This window comes from Oenanthe melanoleuca, chromosome 18 (genome assembly GCF_029582105.1).
Source record: "Oenanthe melanoleuca isolate GR-GAL-2019-014 chromosome 18, OMel1.0, whole genome shotgun sequence".
Lineage (NCBI taxonomy): Eukaryota > Metazoa > Chordata > Aves > Passeriformes > Muscicapidae > Oenanthe > Oenanthe melanoleuca.
Genome location: NC_079351.1, coordinates 7,389,511 through 7,401,848, shown reverse-complemented (window position 1 = coordinate 7,401,848; position 12,338 = coordinate 7,389,511). Strand labels below are relative to the sequence as shown.

Sequence of the window (12,338 nt, the reverse complement as noted above, 5' to 3'; positions counted from 1 at the left end):
TCTGCTTGGGGTATCATCCCCACCAGATTACATACATACATACATACATTACATACATACAGAGCAGGAGCTCTCCCCCCAAGTCTGGACATGAGGAGCTGATCTCTATTGCTGGTCCTGTCACCTCGTTACTGCATGAGTCTGGCTCAGGTTGAGTGGCTCTTCTGGCAGACGTGTCCTTGCTGCTCTGTTGCTCTCAAGGCTAGGAGTGTTGTTTTTCACTGCAGCTCTCACAACTGTGAGTGCCACAGGTTCCAGCAACCTGAGAGGGAATTGCTGCAGGTCCAGAGCCAGGAGCTGCTGATTCTGAAGCTCCTGTTGGTTCCCTTGCCAGGAATTCCAACCTCAGGAGAAGCTGTCAGGACCAGCCTCTCTTATTTTGAGGCAGTGATAAATCCTGCTCGGGAGGGTGCTGGCTGAAGTGCTCTGTCTCCTTGCTGGGTTAATGCAAGCCACATGCTGCTGCATTCCTGAGCGGGCAAACACCCTCCAACACACTTCCAAGCAAGAGCCATGGAAAATTTATACTGCCAGGGAGAAAGAGCAGGAGGTGTCCTGGGTATGGGCAGTAATCAAAGGCACTGTGACAGCTGGAAGTGTGTGCAACACCAAAACACTCCATGTCACTCTATTAGCAGCTCCCAGTGAGGGTTTCTCTCAGTCTCACCCAGAATTCCTCTTTGTGCCCAGAAGTGACAGTCCAGTCAGCACGGAGCAAGGACCCAGACCCTGGAACTTCCCCACCCTGGTTCTGACTCTGGCCATGAGCAATTTCCAGGGCTCAGAGGAAGCCTCCAAAAGCAAGTGATGCACTGGACTCGGGATGATGCCTTCTTGGCTGCCAGAATTAGGGCAACTAGGGGAAAGAAGGGACCGAATACACATGGAAAAAGCTGCTGAACCCAAGAGCCCTGTGACGCTGCCAATCTCCGGGTGATTTGGCTGAGCTCTAGAGCAGCTCTGAAATGGGACCCAGGAAATGCAAAGCTCTGCGGGAGAAGGGGAGATAAGTACCGTGGCTGGTTGTTGCTAAGAATACAATTATCCATACGCTAACGATTGCCTGCCTGATAGGATTACCAATAAAGACAAACGCAGTGAGGATCATGGCTTCACTTCCTTCCTCCCACCCGGGGATTTAATCCCATCTTTGTTGGAGTTTTTTCTTTGGTCAGTCAATAAAAGAACTCCACTCCTGGTATCTCCTGAGCCTTCTCCCTGGAAGAAACTTTCCGGGGTGAATTCCCATGCCTGCCCCCCTCGCATGCATCCCGCTCCATGCTGGTTTCACCCCGGCAGGAATAATTTGGGCTTTCTAATTTCAGTATGCTTTGTAAAAGGTTGGCTAGTCTTCCCAGCAGTCTCGAGAGACAGGAAATCTTCAGTGGCAGAGTCTGGAGGGACCTGACAACTCCTTGGCCACTCTGCTTGCCAGTTTGTGATGGCTTTTGGGCACATCCTGGTTTTTGAGTCTCCTGTTTTTCAGACCTCCCAGCAGCAAAATGCTCGGGGGGAGGCTGTGGCAGCCCAGCTGCTCTCAGCACCAACTTTCCCTGGTGGCTATAACAGCAGTTTCTAGCAGTGATATCCCCTGCAGCTTGTGGGGAAGGTGGAGTGATGCTCTGGAGCTTGGCATGGATGTGCTGCCAGATGCTGCTCACCCAGGGCAGTCAGGACAGCCTTCCTGGCCCTGCCAGCCCCTCCGACACCCAGCCAAGGGCTAACAAGGTGCAAATGCTCATTAAACACTGCCCGGAGTCCAGCCGACACCCCAGTGTCACCCAGCCCTGAGTACCTGCGCAGGGATCACCCTGACTGACACCTTCCCATTGTTCGAATGGGATCCGTTAAGGAGGGACAGGACAAGGGGAAATGCCCTCAAGTTGTGCCAGGGGAGGTTTAGATTGGATATTAGGAACAATTTCTTCACTGAAAGGGGTTATGATCTTAGAAGTCTTTTCCAATGTAAATGGTTCTAGGATTTAACGATGCAATCCTCTGCCGAGCAGTTTGGGAATGACTTTGTAGTTCTAAGGCAGTGTCTAATGAAAGATCCCCTTGTCCCAAGCTGGACTCTGGCATCAGGCAGAGCCGGGTTGCTCGCAGCCCAAGCTTTCCTCTCCCGGTCACTTCCCAAATCCCACCCCGGGTGCGGGTGGATGCGGGCGGGGAGCGGGGCCTGGCTCCGGCTGCGGGCTCGGAGGGGGCGGTGGGTGCCGGCCGGGGGGGCCGTGGCGGTGGGCAGGGCCGGCGGATGACGCCGGGTAAAGCCAGCCGAGAGCCGGCCCAGCCCCGCCGCCGGCCGAGCGCTGCCCGCGCACCCCCGCGGCCGCGCACTCGGCTCGGGCGGGCTCCGGCGGCAGGGCAGCATGGAGCTGCCCGTGGACTTGTACCTGGCCGTCCCGCTGCTCTTCACCGTCCTGGCCCTCGTCCTCGCCTCCGCCTTCCTGAGGCTGCGGGGAGGCGGCGGCGAGCGGCGCCGGGAGCCCGCGGCGGAGCCGGCTCGGGAGGGCGGCCCCGAGGGCGAGGCGGCGGCGGGGCCGGAGGACGAGGGGAGCCGGGTGCCGGTGGAGGAGGTCGGGGTGGGTGACGAGGGGAAGGAGGCGGCCGCCGAGCAGCGGGACGCTGCGGTGGAACCGGGCTCGGCAGCCGAGCCCAGCCCCCCGGCGGCCGAGAGCATCCCCCCGGCGGCCGAGAGCATCCCCCGGCAGCCGCCCCAGGAGCCCCGGCAGCCGCCCGATGAGCCCCGGCAGCCGCCCCAGGAGCCCCGGCAGCCGCCCCAGGAGCCCCGGCAGCCCGGGCACCGGGAGGATGCGGAGAGCAAGGTAAGGCCGGCTCCCCGAGGAGCCTCACCCGGGGTCCCCCCATCCTCCCCGCTGTGTCCCTTCTCCATCCTTCCGTCCCCGTGGGTGGTGGGGAGGGAGCAGCGCTCGGGATTTTCCCCTAAAATAAGAGAGGTCCCGGCAAAACCTGTGTTTTGTCTTCGGGTGGGAACAAGCCCGTTGTCCCCGGGGAAGGCAGCGGTTCGGGTGTTCCTGGCTCCTTTCCTCCACCGTTCCCCAAGGAATGATCCTAAAAAGAAGCGTGTGTCGGTGTGAGAGCCTCTCTTGTGTGTACATCTAACCCCTGGGAGTCTTTTCCTTTCCCCGAGAGCTTATCCAGGTGCTGGGGTGTGTGCATGTGTTTATTCTTCCCGTCCGCATCCCTTTTCTGGGGCTTACAGAAACTGTCCCCGTGCCAGCGCGGGTTCCTCGCGCTGTCCCTGCCTGCCCCAGGGAAGGGGCCGCCCCACTCATTCCCAGCCCCAGCAGGATGCTGGCCCCAAGCTCTGACCCCTGTCTGAACTGGGGGGGCTGGGGGAGGCAGTGATGCCTATAAATGCCCCATAAATCCTCCTCCACCACCGGATCTTGTTTAAAAATAAAAGGGCGACCCCGTGTCCATGGGAAGATCTTGTTCTGCTCTTGCCCAGCCTGGATGGGACTCGGTGACAACCTGAGGCGGCTGAACTCCCTGCCTTGGTGGCTTTCTCCCATGGGAGCGTCGCCGTGTGCCGGCAGCGTGTTTGGGCCGGGGCGGGCAGGGCTGGGGCCCAGTCGCCTCCTGGCTATTATTAGCAGTATTTGTAATCCTCAGCAACTGTCTCCAGGCTGCGGGCAGTGCGTAGACAGCCCTTGCCTTGGAAAGCATCTCCAGTGACTCACCGGATAGCCTTGGGCAGGTCGCGGGGGCTTGCACACGCTGGGATGCTCTGCAACACCCAGGGGTGAGCTGCTCTCGAGGCTGGGATGTGGCTCTGCCTCCCTGTGCTCCTCAGCACCTCCCTTGATGCTTTTTGAGCCTCAGAGCTCTCCCTTTTCCCTTCCCAGTGCCCCTTGCCCATGGATACAGCTCCAGAGCAGTCCTGTCCCTTGTCCCATCATCATGAGAACCACATTTGTCTCCCTGTCGTGTGATTTATCGGTTCCTGTGAGTACCAGGATCTCTGGAGAGCTCCCGGGCCTGCGTTAGCCAGCTGGGTCCTGGCTGGGCCAGCTCAGCACCAAAGTTGGCTGGAGCTGCTCTCTGGTCAGGTGCAGCACCCGTCAGGACAGATGGCTGGATCCAGGGCTGCCAGAGCCCACAGGTTCCTCTGCTGCCAGCTCACATCTTGGGAATGTTTTCCTCCCCTCTGGCTGCTCTTCAGCCCTGATTTCTTTAAGCAGGCACTGCTGAAATGCTTGTTGCCTTCAGAGAAGGGCTCAGCTCTTTTATCCCCACTCAGCATAGGTGCAGTAACAGGGGTTTGTGTGCCTGGAACGAGTTCTTACTTGAGAAACAGGGAGTTCTGTGTCCTCCAGAAGCCTGGCTGGGCTCTGTGGGATTTGGGCTCCTCACTGCCCTCCTTTCTTACAACAAAGGGAGCACTGGAGCTGCATAGGGTCTTGGCCAGCTTTTCCTCCTGGGAAGTTGTTCCCTCACTGTGTGAGCAAAGCAGAACCTGGGCCTGAGCAGCATCCCTGTGGGAAGGACAGGGACCAGGCACGTGTGCTCTGGGTGCTGGTGGGGAGCAGTGGAGGGGGAACAATGCTTTCCACTGCTGAGTAAGTGTTTGGGAGCCGTGGCCCGCGCATGATCCCGCGGCTGCCAGCGCCTGGCCCCGGGGCTGGGTGGCACGGCCGAGGGACTAGGAGGGACTACGTGCACTTCCAGCAGGCACCACACACGTGTGCCAGTGCCCAGCCTGCTGATCCAAGGCTTGGTCCTGTGGGCAGGGTGGGAGAGACCATCCACAGCTCTGCAGAATCTCCCTGATTTTGCTCCCCACGAGCATCCTCAAAGTTGCTCCATCCCTCCCTCCTCCAGCAGCACTCAGCCCCAAGCCCAGCAGGTATTGCAGGCAGGGATGGGACGGGCCCTGGGCCGAGCAGTGAGTGCTTTGCAGGCGGCTGCTGATGGAATTGTTCCCTTTCCAGCCTGTCTTGGCTCGGCCGAGGGCTGCAGTCCCCTGATGTGACTCAGCAGACGAGGCTCCAGACCCTGTCCGGCTGCTGGCTCCTGCTGGCTCCTGCAGGCTCAGGGCTCCTCAGCGCATCAGCAGGCAGAGGGCTGTGCTCGGCACTCAGAGACCTTTCTTTCCATATTTATTTTCTTTCCTCATTTATTTTTCTTTCCTTGTTTTCTTCCCCTCCTGAGTGCTTAGCACGCACGGTGCCAGGCTGGCTCGGATTGCCCGCAGCCATTAACCAGCCACTCGACCAAAATGCTGATGGATGAACCCGCGCAGGGAGAGCAGCCTCGGTGTGTTAATGACAGGCTGGAGCCGTGCATCCCGCTGCCTCCTCCTTCCCTGCCCCCTGCCCGTGCAAACTGCAGGGGCAGCTGCGTGTCTCAGCCTCCCTCCTGCTTCCATCTCCCCCACGGCTGGGAAAATCGCTAAAATTGAAGCCTCCCTGCCCCTCTCCCTGCCCCGTGACCAGTTCATTGCAGCATCGTGCTCACGGCTACAAAATGAAGCAGTGGCAGAGCAGGAGTCCTTGTTTCCCTTAACTGCTGGTAGTGGCTCCCCTTGTCTCTGCTGGCTCCCATCACTGAAAAAAAAAAAAATTAATTAGTCCTTCGTTGTCTGTTCTCATCCCCATCCCCAGCTCGTTAATGGATGAGGCAGTGCTGTCAAAGCAATCCCCTAATGAAAAGCTGCTGGGTGGGAACGGCTGGGGCTGTGGAGCGTGGTTCTTGTGAGAAACGGTCAGAAACTTCAACTCTCTAATGAGCCATTCTGTCCTGGAAGGGGCAGGTGGCAGGGACCGAGCAGGGTTTTCAGTGTTGGACCAGAGCACTGCTGAGATGCCAACCTGGCCAAAATGTTCTGAAGATGGGGAGGGTGAGTGGGCAGTGCCTGGCTGGTTTGCCAAGGGTTAATTGCAGCTGAGGGCTTCAAACAGAGCTGGGGCAAGTGGGTGACAGTGGGCAGAGGGGACACGAAAACCCTGCCTGAGCAGGGCAGCCTGTGGGGCTGTCACCTGGAGAGCAGAGGCACAAAGGCTTCATCTGTCTCTTCTGCCAAGCTCCTGGTGCATTTTCCCTGTGCCCCCCACCCCAGTCTGTGCCTCCCTGGGAGCTCTCAGTGCCTCTGGACACACCAAGCAGCACAAACCACCCAGCTCCCACCCGGAGCCCTCTTTACATTTAAAAAGTCATCATTTCCCCCTCTAATACCTCCTGCCTGCCCTCCCTGTGCTGGAGGGGAGAGGGTGCCTAATTAAGTCTGGCTGTAATTGGCAGCTGTTCAGGCTGTGTCTGCACTGCCTGCAGGCTGGGGCAGGAGCTCCAGTGTCCCTCAGTGCCCTGGAGAGGGATGTGGTGATGGTCTAGCCCGTCACAGCCTTGGCAGAAGCACTGCCAGGGAATGCAGGGTTCCCCACCCAGATCCCTGCCTGCTCAGATGTGCCCAGCTCTCACCCAGAGCAGCCTGTGCCAGGGACAAATGCATCATCTCTTGCAGTGGCTGGAGACTGGGAAGTGAGACAGGACGTGTGTCACCCCCAGGGGGCCTGGGCATGTGTCATGCCCGCCCTGAATCCCAGTGCTGGCATGTGCTGTGGGGCACAGTGGCATTGGGGTCTGCCTTGTGTCCCTGCACGGGTCCAGGAGGTTGGGCTGCTGCCCTGGGAGCTGTGCCAGAGCCAGGGCACTGCTGCAGCACAGGCCACCAGCACTCTTTGCCTCCTGAAGTGCCCACTTGTGTGAAGGGCTGCCAGCTTTGCCTGCCAGTGCTCCCAAGGATCTCACCATCACCAATCCAGCTCACCTGGGCAGCAAGGGACATCCTGGAGTGTGGTGTTTGCTTTCCAGAGGCTGCAGCAAAAAGGGAATGAGGCAGCTGGATGTGATCCTAGGGGAGCCACGCTGGGATGTGATGGTGCCTGCAGGGATGGGGGCTGCTGAGCTGGGCTCTCACCCTGCTTTGGGACACACCAGTGTTTTCCTCACCAGCCCTGGCTGCCTGATCCTCATTAAGGTCTAGATGTTCCTGGAGGTTCAGAAATGCTCTGCCCACTCTGTTGCTTGTCCTTGCCCGTAGCAGCAACAGAGGAAGTGGCAGAAGCAGATGCTCTGACACTCTGGGGGGCTCAGACCTGCAAAATGCCATCTCCACATGAGGGACATCCTCTCCAGGCACCCCAGAGCTGGCAGGACCATCAGCAGGGCTGGAAAACTGCTCTTGATCTGCAGCTGCTTCTCTGGCCAGTGGGAGGATGGAGAGCCCCAGTGGTGGGTGAGGGGGAGCTGCTGACAGAGCAGCTGCTTTGCACTGCTAAACTCTGCCCAACAATACTATTATTTAATCTTTTTTTTTTTTTTTTTTTTTTTTTTTTTAAGGTTTCTTCCTTCCCCTTTTCTCCTGGCTCTTTTCTTTCTGGCTGGCTCTCTCCTGTCTGCTTTCTTTCCCTCTTGCAAAGTCTTGCATCAGGCTTGGAGCAGAAAGTGCAGCCATAAATGGCAACACACAGGGCCCAGGAGTTTAATCCAAGATAATTTTCTCCTCTTGCTGTGCAGCCTGGGATCTTCCCTTTTCCTGAAGCTGGAACAGGGCACTTATTTGTCCTCAACCTGCTCATAAGTGCCAGGGCTGTCCCTGAAGAAAGCATGAGGGACACACCACCCCCAAAGTCTCCTCTTGTTCTTTCTGAGAAAGAAGCCTGTTGCTCAGAGGGGTGTGCACTGGGGATGGAGGAAGTGGGGAGGAAATGGCCAGAGATGAGCTGAAAACCAGATGATGCTGTAGTGGGAAGCCTGGCTTCTATCCCCCATAGCTGGGAGAGGGTTCAGTGGTGGCAGAGCCTCGAGGGGGCATTTTGGGTCACGATGCCAAGCTGCTCTCTGTGAGACTCAGGGCTGTCCATGGGCAGTGCTGGCTGTGTCCAAAATGTCCCTGAAGCCTTGTCCTCGCTCTGCTTTGGTCCAAACCTCGCTTCCAGAGCCAGCCTCACTCTCCTGGCCGTGGAGCTAAAGGGCAGCAGCACGTTTGTGATGATCCAACAAACGCTCCGGCTCTGCAGCCGGGAGCTGCCAGCAGCCGAGGCAGAGGGATCGCTGCCTTGTTACTGGAGGTGCATTTTAACCCTGGGCTCTCGGGGCGCCGGGCGAGCTGTGCCCAGGTATGATTCGGCTGCTGTGCGCTGGGCTGGCTCTGTGACCGGGGCCGGGCAGCTGCCGCCCCGCGGCTCCGCAATGACATCTTTGTTTGCAGCGGCAGCTGCTCGGGGCGGCCCGTGTCAAGTCTCCTCCAGATGCTCCCGGATAATGACGTGCAGGGCTCCCTGCAGCGCTGCTTCTCGCTTTTTTTTTTTTTTTTTTTAATTTTATTTGTGGGCTATTGGACTGAGCACTCAGATCCTTTCTTCTCCAGTTGTTCCTTCCTCATTCCCAGCTTCTCAAAAACTCTCCCTGCATTCTCCCTGGGCTGTGCTTCCTACAGAAGAGCAGCTCCTGGGGTGCCATGGTGTCCTCTGTGGTGCCCAAGTCTCCCAGTGTTGTCCCAGTGCCTTCCCCCTCCCTGCTTTGGCTGCAGGATGCCAGGGCAGCAGCACCCACTGGCCATGGCAGGGCTGAGAGCTCTGAAACTGGGGGCTGCTCCTCCCCTCCTCTCTGGCTCACAGGGGCTGTAGGCACAGCCAGGCTCAGGTGGGGCTTTGTCCCTGCTGGCATTTCCAGCCCCACGCTGGTATTTCACTGCAAGGCCAAGGGACACGGTGTCCCTGCTCCCTGCCCACGCAGATCCTCCTCCACAGCCCTCCAGGCACAGCAGGGAAACCTTCATCCGTGAAGGTTTTGGGCAGGGAAGGCTGGCTGTGCACGGGGGTCGAGGCCATCCACAGCTGCAGGGGGGCTGAGAGTGCAGGATGGGATGGGGGGTTTCCAGGGGGTACCTGCCTGTGATGGAGAGGGCAGCTGGCAGAGCATTAACAAACTGAGCGTGTCCTCTCCCTGAGCTGCTGCATCAGCATCCCGGGAAGCTGCCTGAGCCCTGCCAGGACACACGGACTGCTGGCAGAGCCACCCCCTGGCCGAGGCTCCCATCCCACGGGCTGGGGCTGCCACAGGGAGCAGCTCCTGAGCTCCAAACCCTGGCTGCAGGGCTGGGCACTGCTGAGTGTCCCTCACTCAGCAGCCTTGTCATGGCTGGCACATGGATCAGAGGCAGCACATGGGGCAAGGTGGGCTATTGGCCGCGTTCAGGGTTTGCCCATGTGTGCTGAAGCTGCCAGGGCTGGTTGGTTGAGCACAGGGAGGGCTCAGGGTGTTTGTGCTCACAGCTTTGCCCTTTTGCAGATACCACTGTTGGCTGCCTCTCCTGGATCCAGCCTGGGGCACACGGGACAAGCAGAGGACAGCAGTGGCCATGCAGCACTTTCCAGCCACGCAGAGGTGTGTGTGGGAGGGTGGCACAGCACACATTGTCCCAGCGTGGCAGTGGCCATGGCAAGGGGGACAAAGTTTGCCTGCTCTTCTCCCCTGTTGGGGTTGGGTGGCCTCTTAATGACTCAGCCCATTTAAAACAGAAAGAAATAGTGCTCCAGGTGCAGCTTTGCTCCTCGGAGGTGGAGGGAGTGATGTCCAGGGATGGGGGTCAGTGAGGCAGCTGGACCACAATGGCTGCAGGAGGGAGCAGCCCCAGGAAGGCAGAGGGACGGGGATGTAGAGTCTGGGCACAGCCTGGGGGGAAGGGAGGTGCTGGCATCTGCCTCCAAGCAATCCAAGCAGGAGCTGTGCTGCAGGGAGCTCCTGGCTGCAGGAGCAGGGGTTCCCAGATGGCCCCAGCACGCTGCTGTTGCCTTCCAGCCTGGCATCCCTGCCTGTTCCCTCTGCTCCCATCAAGTGTCTCTTCCTCTGTGCTGGAGCAGATCTATTTTCCTTCCTTGGAGGTTTGCCACCCAAATTTCCTGCTTGCTCTCATTGTTAAATGCTCAGTTCCTAATGTGCGGGCAAGGAAGAGGCTAAAATCTCCCTTCTTGTGTCTGCTCCTGGAGGGTTGGGTCTCCCAGGGGATGTCCCAGCTCACAGGGAGAGATGGATGTGATGGGGAGCTGGTGCCCTCCCTGAGGCCACTCCTTTGGTGCCTCCCCAGCCATCCTCAGGGGAAGTCCATGTGTCCAGTGGGAAGTGCCCATGTTTGGAAGCGTGGCCCAAAATAGCCCTGGCTGCAGTGGGTGGGGGTCCCAGTGGCATCTCCTTCTGGGGAACAGAGTGGCCAGAGGGAGCCAAGTGGCTGTGAATAATGCACATTCCTCCCTGATGACAAACTAACCCAGTTTTGGGCTGGGGCTGTGCTCCAGCAGCTCCTCCAGAGCTCTGCACTGCACAGCCAGCCCTCAGCTCTTGTGTATGGGTCAGCATCCTTCCCCTTGGGCTGCTTCACCCCAGCTTTTGCCACGTGTCCCTCGGCAATGAGGGGCTTGGCAGCCTCCCTCCACACTCCTCCCCTCTCTGCAGGTGCTTTGCCCTTTTGCCAGCCCATGGGATGCACAGGGCCAGGGTTTGCAGCTGGAGCACAGGGCTGTGCAGGAGGAAATCATTCATGCAGGGGCTCTGCCATGTGTCTTTATCTTATCTCCAGAGCTGGAGTGCTCCCCTCTCTCCCTGCTTGGAGTTTGTGCACAGGACAAGGAATCTGGGCTTTATGAAGTTTGTTGCATCTTGTAGAAGGGAACCCCAAAACTTCCAAAATTGCTTTGCCTTCAAAAAAACTCTGAAATGTGCTGTTGCTGCTCCTGCCTGTGCTCCAGACACCAGCTGTGGATGGATCCTGGAGGGGTCTCAGCACAACCCTCAGTGCTGCCTTCGACCCCTGGGCCCCACTGGTGGATGCTCCTGTGCTTCAGAGCAGCTGCAGGGTGGCTTTGGCTGGGGATCCACCTGTTCCTACTGCCAGGACAGTCTCCAGGACAGTGTCCAAGCCTGGCCTGGGGGCACACAGAGTCCCTGTGGCTCTTGGCTCAGTCCCTGCCTGTCCCTGGGCAGGAGGGGTGGCAGGAGTGCAGCTGGGAGGAAGGTGCTCAGGCACAAGGCTCTTCTTAAAAACCTTAACATCTCTGATTATGGGGAGACATTTACATTTCACAGCCTTTAGGTGGGCCAGATCACTGTGACTGACTAGTGAGAGGAAAGCAGTCTAATAAACATCACTCATTAGTGAGCATCCTTTTGTCCTGTTCCTTGGAGGAAGCAGGGAAGGGGTGCCCAGCCCTCTCACTGGAGCTCCAGGCTCTGCATCCCTCACCAAACATGAGTTATTCAGCACTGCACCAGCTCCTCATGGCTGTTCTGTTTTTAACTCCTCCAGGAGGAAGAGGTGGATTCAGAAAACGAGAAGCTGGTGGTGAGAGAGCCAGAGGATGAGGATGGTGAGTGCCAAGCAAGCCAGAACTCTGCAGAGAAATTATGGACAGGTCTAGAATGCTGAGTGCTTGGGGATGGTCTCCTTCCTCCAGGAAATTGCTACCCCTTCCCCAGATGCCCTTGGGCTATTTGCCATGGGGTAGCTTTGTGATGCAGCTGCTCCATCCAGGACAATCTCCAGGGGCTTTAGTCAGAGCAACGTTTAACTGATTAGCCAATTAGTTGATTGGAAAATGATTAATTGACTAATTGGGGTGACAACTGCTGCACTCCTAAGAAAATGAAACAGATGGTGCTGAAATGAGTGTCTGAAGGGGACTCTGCTCTCCTGAGCAGCCCTGGAGAGGCTGGGATGTCCCCAGGAGTCCTGGCTTGGGGTGGCTGGGGACAGCTGGGACAGCAGGAGCCCTTGGGGTGTTCTCCCTTCCCTGCCCCACTTTCTGCTGTTTGAAGGTGCTGTGTGGCAATCCCCTGGCTCGGGAGGATTATGCCTAATGCCACAGAGAATCAAATTTTAATCCTGGGGCCGTTCCTGCAAGGCAGGGGAAGCATCTCTGGAGACTGGGTTCCCAAAATACTCACTGCAGGCTTCCTCACAGCACTGGTGTTGGGGATGTCACCATGGGGGGCTGTGGGAGGTCTGGTTGAGGATTGATGGGTGTATCCTGCCAGATGGATGCTCAATAACTCTGCCAGTGTCTGCTTCTGTGGGTTCAGCTCTGTTCCTGGGCTGCCCTGGCACTGCAGGGCATCGTTCCAAAGTGGCTGTGACCTGGAACTGGGAGAAGGTGATGGCCCCTGGCTGTGAGTCCTGCCTAGCCCTGTGTCCTCCCTAAGCCCCTCCTGCAGGCAGCCCCTGGCTCCTCTCCTGAATTATTCCCAGTTTCTGAAGTATTTTATAATGTGGCTGGGCAAAGCCATGGCCCAGGCTGATGAGGAGGCAGTGGGAGGCAGCT

The 12,338-nt window shown here is 58.1% G+C and overlaps 1 protein-coding gene across 3 annotated transcripts in view; it reads left to right on the top strand.

Annotated features, from left to right (window-relative positions):
- The first annotated feature begins 2,261 nt into the window (after positions 1-2,261).
- Positions 2,262-12,338, top strand: part of MXRA7 (matrix remodeling associated 7) — a 28,336-nt gene continuing 18,259 nt past the window's right edge. Inside the window, exons 1-3 of one of the 3 annotated variants that reach the window (XM_056505898.1) lie at positions 2,262-2,825; positions 9,316-9,411; positions 11,327-11,387. In XM_056505898.1, the coding sequence (XP_056361873.1) occupies positions 2,370-2,825; positions 9,316-9,411; positions 11,327-11,387 (613 nt within the window). In that variant the 5' untranslated portion in view covers positions 2,262-2,369. The remainder of the gene's footprint in view (positions 2,826-9,315; positions 9,412-11,326; positions 11,388-12,338) is intronic. The other 2 variants (XM_056505900.1, XM_056505899.1) reach the window with 2 other exon arrangements.